The 12,690-nt window shown below is 43.5% G+C and overlaps 1 protein-coding gene across 1 annotated transcript in view; it reads left to right on the top strand.

The window, feature by feature from the left end:
- Positions 1–12,056, top strand: part of SLC3A1 (solute carrier family 3 member 1) — a 31,781-nt gene extending 19,725 nt beyond the window's left edge. The window contains exons 5-10 of the mRNA XM_083433062.1: positions 2,629–2,748; positions 4,080–4,204; positions 6,931–7,129; positions 9,174–9,320; positions 10,197–10,313; positions 11,476–12,056. Of these exons, the coding sequence (XP_083289188.1) occupies positions 2,629–2,748; positions 4,080–4,204; positions 6,931–7,129; positions 9,174–9,320; positions 10,197–10,313; positions 11,476–11,916 (1,149 nt within the window). The 3' untranslated portion in view covers positions 11,917–12,056. The remainder of the gene's footprint in view (positions 1–2,628; positions 2,749–4,079; positions 4,205–6,930; positions 7,130–9,173; positions 9,321–10,196; positions 10,314–11,475) is intronic.
- Positions 12,057–12,690: the final 634 nt, after the last annotated feature.

Below are 12,690 nucleotides of genomic sequence, written 5' to 3'. Positions count from 1 at the left end.
ACCTTAAATCACCTTATATAGAATTATATTTTACTCCGAACGCACAGAATTAGAAACTTTAAGATTTAAATTAAAGATCTTTCCCACAAAAACCCCCAAACGAAGTCCTCTAATAAAACTTGGTTTGTTTCCCTAAAGGAAACCAATTACTTTTAGCCTAGTTGAAAAATAGTCCTATTTGCATAATTTTTTCGGAGAGATCGAAAAAAGCAAAGAGTAAGGAAAAATAATTTTTCTGTAAACAAAGAATAGTTTTCAGGTAGTCCTAATCAATCCTAATCAGTTCTAGTCAAATCTGGTGTCTTCCGCCACTTGTCAGCTTAATCCAACTTGAGTCTTCCACGATTGTTGTCTCGTCGAAACCCCCCCCCCCCGAAAAAGACCTCAAAATGTGGAATCATGATTTGTTTCACATAGGTATCAAATTAACCAAATGTCCTCAATGTTGAAAGTCATTAAGTAAATCCAAAGTTCATTCAGCTTTGCAAGGTCAAATATAATTTAGTTTTGGAAAGGGAATTTAAATTATAATGAAAGAGGTGAGTTCAGTATAACAAGGCATGGAGCAGAGAGCGTAGGTGTAATTTCCAGTCTTAGCCACTGAGGTAAGAGTCTAGAATCTTCCATCTCTTTCCAACTCAGTCCATTTCAAAATATCCTCCTGCAGAGCCAATCCCTGCCGCTTCAGCAATTGTAAAAAAATAAAAAGGTTTAGGGAGTCCCTCCAAAAGAAGAGTAGGTGTAATTCAATGTTCCCCAAGTCCTTTATGTTGTTTAAAGAAAGAAAATTGGCAGGAGTTTCAAATATAACCTAATACAGGGGAGGGTGGAAGGTTCACTTAATGTGGCGAGGAGGAGGCAGTTGTTCACTTAATGTGGCGAGGAGGAGGCAGAGAGTTAGAGCTAATCTTAACTTTAATCTTAATCTTAATATTTAATCTTAATCTAATCTTTAATCTTAACTTTATACGCCTCCTTCCTTTATCTCTTTAAAGTCCTTTAACGATCCTTGTACATCCCCCTTCTGAATGAAATCTCTTTTAATCACACAAAGAAAAAGAGGGAGCAAAATTTCATGCATTCATTCTTTTCCCTTCTCCTTAAAGCCTTCTCAAATCTTTTCACAGTCTTCTTGACTGCAACTCTATTGAAGTAAATGAACGCGGTTACTTTTTAACTTTTGTCTTTCCAGCACTAAAGGTATTCAAAGTCTCTAATCAGTTCCTTATTAGTTACTTTGTATTTGATAAGTCTATCTGCCGCAGCAAAAAATTTGCTGTGGACTTTTTGTTTTGTACTCACTCAGACAGGCAGCAAGTCACTTCCTTTCTTATTCTTGCGACTTTGTTTCCTGCGCCATTTCCCCCCTCAACCGGGATGAATTCCCTGCTTTCAATCTTTAAACATCCGAAAATCACTTGGTACGATCTTCAAGGTTTTAGGGTGAAAATATTCCACTTTCGCCAAGGATTTTATTCTTATCTTTCTGGAGATTCATCGCGCTTCTGAGGGGAAGCTGAAGGCATCGCAACACAGGGTCGGTGCTTTCCCGCTTGCGTTTGCAGTCTCGTCGTCCTCGAGTTCTTCCGAAAACCCCCCTGAAAAGACAGTGAAACCGCTCCTCCGCTGCTGGGTAGCCTGTCCCTCAAGAGTCCCCCCCTTGAGATTTTTGGGGTGCGCAGTGCCCTTGCGACTCCCCCAAGCCCCCGTGTTGCCAGGAAAACCCTGACGAGGTTTTCCGTGCTTCCTCGCTGTCCGCGAGTCAAACCGGAAGTCTGCTTTATTATTATTTTTTAATAGTCAGCTCTTCTAACAATTTTTGAAGGGCTCTAGGTTGAATAATTCTACTGAAACGCTATGGAAGTGCTCTCAAGTCCTTTATTTCAAAATCACTCTGTTGTTTCCAAACTGACCTTGAGTACAATCCAGAGGGTGCTAGTTGCACTTAGCTCCCATTGGAATCATGGTTAGTCATGACTAACTTCCTGTCCTGATTTCAACTTCTCTGAATCAAACTCCTTCTGTCCAGATCTATATCTGTTTTAGGTCAGTCCACTCCCCTGTTCCATGCAGAAAATCTCATCCTAACACTGCAACTTCTATAACCACACATGATTATCATAAGGTAGTAAACTTCCTCTACTGAGTGCCCATAATAAGGGCTAAAGTACATGTGGCGTGCAGCCATGTCTTAAGAGCTAAGAGGCTGCTTCTATGAAAAAACAGCTCCAGGAGTGGGAGATTTGTAGTGAGGAATTAGCATGGAGAAGAAGCACAAAGGTCTTTACTTTCCCCTGCAACGCTCTCCAAGCGGTCCCTCCCTCCCTGTACTTTTACAGACACTCCATGGACCACCTGAGTGAACCTTGTGGACCACGAATGGTCTGCAAACCACAGTTTGGGAACCCCTGTTGTAGATCCCACAAGTTCCAGGAAGTATGGCTATAGGCCAGGGATGATGGGAGCTGTAGCTCTGTAACATCAGCAGGGCCAAAGGTTCTCCACACCTCTTGTTGACAGAGCTTTAAGCCAATCTGCATTTCTTTTACGAAACTCAAAATACATGAAATGTATTTGCTGTGATTTCTGACATAACACAAAACAATTCTGCCTCATCTATCCGTTTAGGAGGTTATCAGATTTTGGCTCGGCAAAGGTGTCGATGGATTTAGCATTAGTACTGTCAAATTCCTGCTGGAAGCAACGCATCTGAGAGATGAGCCTCAAGTCAATAAATCCCAAAATCCGGTAACAATTTTTCTCCTTCGTCCTCTTACAGTAGTACACACTTCGGACTGATAACGGTTCCTTACATTTTGTTAGTGAGCTGCCCTAGCTGAATAGGCTCAGAGGCAGTTTATATTCTCAGAGGCAATGTACCTCTGAACCATAGCTGTCAACTTTTCCCTTTTAAAAAGGGAAATTCCCTTATTCCGAATAGGATTCCTCGCAAGAAAAGGGAAAAGTTGACAGCTATGCTCTGAACACCATGTGTTGTGGACAAACGGGGCGGGGGTCAGCTGTTGGGTTCACATCCTTCTTAGGGCTTCCTAGAGGCACCTGTTTGCCACTGTTAGAATGCTGATCTAGATGGACCTTTGTTCAGATCCAGCAAGGCTCTTCCTATGTCAATATGGCCTCTGCCAGAGACCTTGGAAGGCTACAGCTGGGACTGGGAGAGATGGACCACTGGTATTATTTAGCTTCAGATGTTCTTGGGCATTGCCTCCAAGACTTTTGGAAAGTTATTGGACTCAATTCTAGCTAGACATTCATGACCTCCTATAAACCATATATATATATATATGGCACCTGTGGTTCTATGATAGAAGAAAGGTGGGATATAAATGTACGAAAATAAAAGGTAGTTTTAAATATTGTGAATTGCAGTAGGAACTGACCTGGTCAATACTACTTCCTGGGCCAACATGTGGATCAGAACTTGGTCATCCATTGGTCTTTGGACTTCCTGAATGTTCTGATGCAGCTCTTATATTAAATGTTAAAATGTATTGGGAGATGATACATTTAGAAATGTATTTTTAAATAGAAAACAAAATCTAAATATGTATTTAAAAGGAAATATTCGTTTCCACAAGGATTTTTTTTATTACAAATTTGCAAATTAATGCAGAAATTGAACGGAATGGATTTAGGAGCGAGTGGTGGTGAAAACGGTGCAGGCCAGAAATAGACTGATCTATCCATTTCAACATTCTAGGTTTCCCCCCTTTTTTTAAAAAAAAGAAGCACCACCCACACTGCAGTTCTTTTATAACTTGAGGAAGGGAGGGGGAAGAAGTGTGGTGGTGTTATAAAGCAGTGTTCCCCAACCTTGGGCCTCCAGCTGTTTTTGGACTACAACTCCCATCATCCCTCGCTAGCAAGACCAGTGGTCAAGGATGATGGGAATTGTAGTCCAAAAACAGCTGAAGGCCCAAGGTTGGGGAACACTGTTATAAAGGACACCTTCTGAGAGGAACATTCTGGATTGCAGCCATTATCTCAGATGTCTATCTCTGGAAGGGCCTAGAAAGTTAGGAAGAGGAGTAATGACAAATATCCTATTGCTCTTCAAGGACACTATCACAGCCTATTCTGAACTGTATCACGACTACACCACCACCCAGGTTGGCATGCACGATATTGTCCGCAGTTTTCGCCACACCATGGATAAGTTCAGCAGTGAGCCTGGAAGATACAGGTAACAACAATACCACGACGTCTTCATTTCTTATTCTTTTCCTGTGATGGTAAACGTCGCCCCTTTTTCCTAGGAAGCAGTCTGAAAACGTTAGCAGGTAAGAGTGAATGCCCCCATCCCATCCCAGGAACTCAATGGAACTATCTGCAAGAATGCCTTCTCTCATATAGACCTGGCAATCCACTAAGATCAGGGGTCAGCAAACTTTTTCAGCAGGAGGCCGGTCCACTGTCTCTCAGACCTTGTGGGGAGCCGGACTATATTTTGAAAAAAAATTAATGAACGAATTCCTATGCCCCACAAATAAACCAGAGATGCATTTTAAATAAAAAGACACATTCTACTCACGTAAAAACACGCTGATTCCCAGACCGCCCGTGGGCCGAGTTTAGAAGGCAATTGGGCCGGATCCGGCCCCTGGGCCTTAGTTTGCCTACCTATGACTACCATCTTCAGGGGAGGCCCTATTAGTTACGTCATGGCCTGCCTCTCAAGTCTGGCCTTTTAGGGCAAATGGGGCACTGCCCCACCAAACCCAGCTCGCTCTCAGCCAGCTCCCAACTACCTGCCTTCTTACATCCAGTCCAGCGGGTGGCGCTGGCTGCCCACCTTCCTCCTCCTTGGGCCCCATCTGCACCCACCACTTTAAACAGCCATGGCTTCCCCCCCAAGAATCCTGGGATGTGAATTCTGTTTAGGGTGCTGAGTGTCGTTAGGAGTCCTGTATTCCCCTTGGAGAGTTACAGTTCCCAGAGTTCCCTGGGAAGAGGGGTTGACTGTTAAACCATGGGGAACTTTAGCTCTGTGAGGGGAATAGGGGCCTTCTAACAATACCTTGCACCCTTAACAAACTACAGCCCCCAGGATTCTGTGGGGCAAGCCATGACAGTTGAAAGAGATATGATACCGCTTTAAATGTGCAGCGCGGATGGGGTCTTGGTCTCAGTGCTGCCTTTGTGGAACTCAGCAAGGAGGAGGATGGGGCCCAAGTAGGAGTGTGACAACATCTGGTGGGCCAAAGGTTAGCCAAAACCTGATATAGGTGAATGATCAGCCAGTTGTACTGTCAATGTGTATTCAAGTAAGTACGGTATACAATCATGTGTTTTAATGATTTATCATTACAGTTCAGTGTCCAGTTGCAACTGGTCCTTCATCACTGGACTTGATAATGATAAGTATCGCATTAGCCTAAAACAGGGACATCCAACTCCCAAGAGACTGTGATCTACTCCTAGAATAAAAAACTAGAAGTGATGTACCCATGGGGGTGGGGGCAGGTCAGAGTTCTTGAGCTTTTTTTAGGGAGGAAAGTCTAAACTGTCAACCTTTTTTAGGGGTGCAGGTCAAAGTTGTTGAGCTTTTTTTTTGGGGGGGGGAGGTGCAACATCAATCTGTAAGCAATAAGTCATCCAGCCAGCGGAAACTCCATCTTCCGTTCTTGAAATCATGTGCGGGAAAAGGGAGGGGGCGAGGCCAAATGCTCATTACCCCCCACAGACAAAAATGAGCCCGCTATCGACTTCTAACAACAGAGTGTCAACCTGTCGATTGTGGTCGACCTGTTGGACATCCCTGGCCTAAAAGATGTCCCTAGAACAGGAATGCTGTGTTTTGGCACCAGCTGTACTCGGCGTCTGACTCCTGTGGAATTAGAACATTTTTGATGTTCAGTGTACTTAACCCTTCCAGCTGTTGAGAGGCCTATTGTGTTTGGCCAAGATTTCAGAGGCCCAAGTGAAATTACAGAGTTCCATCCGTTTAGTGACCAGAATCCCCGTCCAATTATTTGCTCTTCTCAATGGACCCTAGCACTATAAATTACTCTGGATGGGGGCTGAACATTTTTTCAGCACGGAACAATTCAGATATGGGAGAACTGAATTTCACCACAGACAGAGGAGATGCCTTAAGAGTCATTTTGAGATAGATGTCAGTGCTCCCCCCCCCAAAAAAATGGGTGCCAGAACTCACCATGAAGTTGTTACAGTGTCACACTTTTTAACCAAAAAAAAAAAGGAGGCGTGCCGGTACTGCGTAGCCTTGAGTACCCCCTGGGGAAAGCGCTGGATGTGATTCCCTAGATCCCAACAATGGTACCATCAGGGTCAGGACTTGGGGCATACATCTATGGCCCCATAACAGCGCCCCCTCAAATGCAGTTGGCTTACCACGTTTAGAAGTGAAATAACACACACTGCTATCTGAGGAGAGGAGGTCCCATAAGACCAACAAGTCCAGAGTCTTAAATGATCTAGCTATACCACTAGAGGGACTCCAGTCCAACAGAGGTTCCTGCTGGAGGAAGGACAGTGGGAAGGCAATTTTTCCTGATCAGCCCTTCCCCCTGCAGTCCCTTGGGCCATCTCAGGTACTGTTACGGTAAAAAACAAAAACAGTTTTTAAACTGTTATGGATTGTCCACCAACTCCCTAGAGCTGCTTTTCAAAGCAACTCCCCCTTTCCTTCTACCTGTGGGAACATACCACAAACATAACTCTCTTCATGCTGAGTCTGGATTCAGCCCAGTAATTGTTACAGTGCCTTGTAAGAACTTTGCCATGTAAAATGTAAATCATTATTGGGATTCAAAGAGAATCAGAGCCCAGTGTTCTGTTATCAAGTCCTGTGGCAGGTTTTCCATTTTCCGTTTTGTTATATCAAATGAATGCCACTTCTGAAAACCACGGGCAAGAAAACCAAACAGATGTTGTCCTCTTTTCAAGATTTATGGGCACGGAGGCAAATGACCATGACGACGTTGAGAGAACCATGATGTATTATGGGACACCTTTCATTCAAGAAGCAGATTTCCCTTTCAACTTCTACCTCATGAACATGCAAGAAATATCAGGAAATGGCATTTTTGAAATTGTGTCTTTGTGGATGAAGAATATGCCGGAAGGCAAATGGCCGAACTGGGCGGTAAGCTTCTGGTGACGAAGGCTTATGATTGTCTCCCAGCTTGGCACACAACCTTTTATGACATTTGCAGGTGGCCAAATAATTGCTCGTTTTACTTATTTAATCATATTTGCATCCTCTCTTGCCTTTAAATTTATAGCAGCATTATAGATAGGGTGGTTATCCCTTTATATGTCCACAAATATTTTGTGAGGCAGAGTAAGGCCCAGAAATAGTTAAGAACATCCAGTGAGCTGCAGGCTTCCTAAAGATGGCTGCTTTTAACCCCTTCGCCGCATTTCAAAGGTGGTATGCCATGTCCACTGGGCTGGCCCTACCATTTGGCAGAGTGAGGCAGCTGTCTGAGCCGGCAGATAGTGGTGTGGAGGGGGCAGGGAGTAGTGGCGATAAGTTGGAGGGCATTTCTGCCTGTCCCTTGTTGCTTGTTCTGCATCCTCCAAGCTAGCCTGCGGCCCTCAGGTGTGGTAAAGAATGCTTTGCTGCCAGCTGCCAGCTGCCAGTCCAGTTGGCTTCTGTATATCAAAGGGTGGGGCTACCATCTTGTCCTTTGTCTCAGGATGAAAAGTGTCTTGGATTGGCTTTGGTTATACAGCGGTCAGAGTGTGAGGTTTAGCAAAAATCCCCCTCAAAAACCCTTCTGAGAATAAGGCGTCAGTCCCATGGCTCCCTGGACTGGGGTCCAATAAATTAAATCAACATGACAATCTCCCCTAGTACAGCAGGATACTGAAAACTTTTCAAATGATCAAAATGATGACACTGCATTTGTATGTTTGTGCTCCTTTTTGTACCTTTGAGAGAAAAAATTAGGTACCCTGCTGTTTAAATTTAATATTTTGTCACACGCGGTTTATTTGGCTTTGATAATTAGACTTCACCATTGCTTTGTATTTTGGGGCCTTGGAACAATTTATTCCCTCTGCTCTGCTGGAGCAAAATCTCTTTTAGCAGAAAGCAATATTAAACCAGTTTTATTGTGAATATTGAGTGCTGTGATTAAAAAACATGTAAGCACTCAGTCAATATATACAATAAAAGATATTTCCATGGAGGGCTGTAGTCTAACCAAGTACTCCATAGTACAGGACATTAAAAAAGAAAGACAATGCTCATGGGAAAGGCAGACTTCACCAGTTCAATCAGTCATCAATTTCATACTGCTATAACAAGATATGGTTCAAACCAGGGTTGGGAAATCTCAGGACCTGGGTCAAATGCAGACTTCCAGGCTGCAGGACTCTCTCTAGGCCACACCCCCTTCCCAGGCCACTCCCCTTGCTGTTCCTGCTCCTCTTGCCTGGCTGCCATGTGTCCTACTATACAAAGCTAAGACACATTCACTGTTCCACTCATTTTTTGTCTCCAGACACAGTAACACTAGAAGAGCCCTGTGGGATCAAGCCAAAGGCCTATCTCATACCCACCCACCCCCCACCTTGAAGGCGAAAACTGGGACATCATCTTCCCATTTTCTCTTGTGAGAGAACGGCGACCATTCTGGGCACCATGATCTTGCACCACAATCCCCCCCGAAAAAGTGTATTGGGGGGCACAGTGCCCCAAAACATGCATTTTTGGGTGCCACATGAGATTGCAGCCTTGAGAAGCACTTTTTTTCCTGGGGGAAACCGCACAAACTAGAAATGTCTGCCATTCTCTCGTGAGAAAAAAATGGGATGTCCTGGTTTTTCCTGGACACTCGCAGGATACGCTATCTAGTCCAGCGTTCTATTCTCACACTGGTCAGATGTCCATGGGTAGCCCACAAGCATAACTTGTGTGCGACAGCATTCTCCTCAAGTTTTGATTCCTAGCAACTGGTATTCAATGGAATATTGTCATTGTGGGTAGTAGCCATTGATAACTTTGCCCTCTGTGAATTTGTCTGTTCCTCTTTTGAAGTCACCCACCAATGGCCTGCAACCAGGTTTCCCATCAGGGACTGTGGCTTGTGGGTGGAGAAAGATATCCCATCCCTTATCTACATGGCTTTTATTGAGGTGGTGCCTTTGGAGTCTGATAAAACAATATACTTTCCTGTTAGGCTGGAAACCCCAACAGTGCTCGAATTTCCTCTCGGATTGGGAAGGAATACATAAATGTCATCAACATGCTTCTTTTAACTCTTCCTGGAACACCTACAACCTATTACGGTGAAGAAATTGGAATGGAAGATACCACATCAGAAAATGTGAGTTTGGAAATGCTCGAATTCCACCCCCATGCAATAACCACGCTACTGAGGATGCTGCTGCTGCTGTTTCACCCTTCGTTGATGATCAAGCCGTCTTGACTTTCCCAGTGCTGTTAATTCCCCCCTCCCCAATGCCTGTGTTGTTCTCGTTCCTCCTAAAACAGGACTGGTGGCCTTCCAGATGTTGTTGGACTATGACTGCCATCATCCCTAACCATTGGCCATGCTGTCTGGGGCTGATGCAAGTTGGAGTCCAAGAACATCAAGCCCAAGAGTGCTCATTAATGGTTCCTCATCATCCTTGAAAAAAGTGACAGCTGGGGTCCCACAGGGTTCTGTCCTGGGCCCATTGTTGCTCAGAGTCTTTAGAAATGACTTGGATGTATGAATTGAGGGGATGCTCATCAAATTTGCAGATGACACCAAACTGGGAGGGGTAGCTAATTCCTCCGAAGACAGAATCAGGATTCAGGATGTCCTTAACAGATTGGAGAACTAGGATTTTTTTTTTTAAAAAAAGAGAGGGACAAATGTCAGGTTCTGTATTAGGCAGAAATAACCAGCTGCACCAGTATAAGTTGGGGGACACCTGGCTTGCCAGCAGTACATGTGAAAAGGATCTAGGAGTGTTAGTAGACAACAGCTTCACATGAACCAACTGTGTGATGCAGCAGCAAAAGAAAAAGCTAATGCTATTCTAGGCTGCATCAACAGAAGTATGGTGTCCAGATCAAGGGAAGTAATAGTACCATTCTATTCTGCCTTGGTCAGACCACACCTGAAGTACAGGCATCCCCCCGCCCCACTTATGTGAAATTGACTTCCGTGTGACCCCGCATTAGCAGTGAATAATGTCTTCTTGGTTTTTTCAAGGCAACCTTTCCAGAAAAATCACCCATGCAGTGGGATGATACTCTTAATGCTGGCTTTAGCGAAGGCAACTCAATCTGGATACCTGTAAATCCTGACTATCAAAATATAAACGTGAAGGTAAGTATGATGTCTGAAGCACTTTTCTCTCTTGTTCAAATAAATTACAAATTATTTTCTTTAGCAGGGCCAGTATTATCAAGATACTTAAAAATGTAAGTGTGACAATCCAGCCCCAGTTTGAATGAGGCCCCCTCACATGCACAGAAGTAAAACTCAGGGTGATTCTCAGAGTAGTGACCCTCTTTCCACCTTCAGAGTTGATGGGAAGGAGTAGCTATTAAGCCTGAAACAAATTGTATGGAAAATCGGTGTGTGCTTATGCATTACACTTACCTAGGACTGGCAGACAAATCATTTTAGGCTGCAATCTGAAACACACTGGTTTGGAAGTAAGGCTGCAATCTAGATTTCACTTACCTAGAAGCAAGCATCACTGAATTCAGTGGGACTTACTTCTGAGGTTAAGATGACATTGGTGTACAGCAATTCTATACCTATTTACCTGGGAGTAAGCCCCATTGAACTAACTAGGGCTTACTTCCATGTGGACATGCATAGAATTGCACTGATTTATTCTAACATTTGCCTATTGCTGATACCTCAATATAGATGCTTTTTTTGCCTTATCAGAAAGAGTAAAGTATCTTTCAATTTAATAAAGCAGCCATTCATTGCTGTAAGATAATATTTTATCCTCCCTTCCATATTACAGTAAAACACTCAATAGCCTGAAAAAAATGAATGATGGTACGTTTAACTCAAGAGCCCATTTGAGACCACAATAAAAAGGCTAAAAAATAACTGGCGACTTTAACTGTTAAAATTATGCACAACACTTAAAATTGCCCCCCTCTGATCAATCAGCTGAGGCTTGCGCATAACGCTGCACATAGGACCAGAATGCACATGGTGTCTTCTAGAGGTAACATATGCTCTCAAGGAGGTTTCAGTCTAAAATAGATAATGGGGAAACAACAGAGCAGGGAGAGGTTGACAAAGGCCGAGAGAGAACAATGTGCATAAGTGTCATTTGAAGGCAGTAGGTGAGGTGGCACTATGGGCAGGGAGGCATAGCGGTGGCAAGGAGAAAAGCCATTGAAGGGGGCAGTAGAAGGTGGCAGAGTAGGAGCAGCAGAGGTCACAGGCAGGGATGGAATGAGAAATGATTTTACTTTCAGTATCTGAGAATTGACTAAAGGATGCAACCATTACGTTACAGGAGCAAGAGAGTCAACAGAATTCTACACTCAGCTTGTATCGAGAGCTCAGTTCCATTCGTGCCAACGAGCTTCCCATTTTTAGAGGATGGATGTGTTACGTTTGGAATGACCGCGACGTCTTTGCATATGTGAGGGAACTGGATGGGCTAGATCAAGTGTTTATGGTGGTCCTAAATTTTGGACTGCAGACCGTAACAGATCTGCAGGCTTCGGTTCCTGGTATTCCCTCCGAAGCTACTGTAAAGCTAAGCACGAATGTTGTCAACAGTGGCAAAGTAGTCAATACCAAAGCAGTCGCAACTGAAAAGGGAGAAGGACTCATTTTGGAATACTGGACAAGCGAACCCGTCCACCAGATGGAAGCTTTCAAAGAGAAGTGTTTTGTTGCAGAAAAGGCATGCTATTCAAGCGCCTTCAATTTACTCTATGCGTATTGCTAAGTGGCAATGGTTTGTTCCAAATCTATGAGTTGTAATTTCTTTACAAAAGGGGCAGCAGCTTTGAAGGACCAAATTTGAATGCTGTGTTTAAATAGCTTTTGGGTGTGTGTGTGTATGTGTGTGTGTTTTTAATTACTTGTTACTTGGATTGTACCATTCATGCTCCCTTTTCTTGACAGTTGTATTGTGTTTCTCGGTTTTTTATTTTTCTATCCTAGGTTCTATACTTAAGACTTTAAAAAGCCAATAAAAATGACTAAAGCAAAAGTAAAAACAAAAAAACTGTAGCAGGTCATTTTAGGGCATCACTGTCTCCACTTACTTGCAATATCTCTTATCAGAAATAATTTCATGCACTGAGCAGCGGCTGGACTAGAATTAGTTCCCAGGTCTCTTCCAACTACAAGTCTGCCACATGCATAGGCTAAACTTCATCTCCTACCTTCATGGCAGCAGAGATAAATGCAGAATTTGGGATTATCTTCTAGCATAATGAAAAGGAATGCATCTGTAATGGTTGAACCATTCTGTTACAAGCTCTACATAGGTCGGCCCTTGAAAACAATCTGGAAACTTTGCCAGACTTCTGACAGGAGAACAGAACATATCACTCTAGTCCTTCGCCAACTGCATTGATTCCATTCGTTTCTGGATTCAATTAATGGTGCCAGGGTTGACATTTAAAGCACTAACAGTGCAATCCTAGTCTATTTACAAGTTAAGTCCCGCTGAGGCTTAGTCCCACACAAGGGTGTATGAGCTTACAGTCTACAT

This window comes from Podarcis tiliguerta (assembly GCF_965153285.1).
Source record: "Podarcis tiliguerta genome assembly, chromosome: 3".
Classification (NCBI taxonomy): Eukaryota; Metazoa; Chordata; class Lepidosauria; order Squamata; family Lacertidae; genus Podarcis; species Podarcis tiliguerta.
Note: the sequence above shows the minus strand (reverse complement) of the source record. Positions and strands in the feature narration are given on the sequence as shown.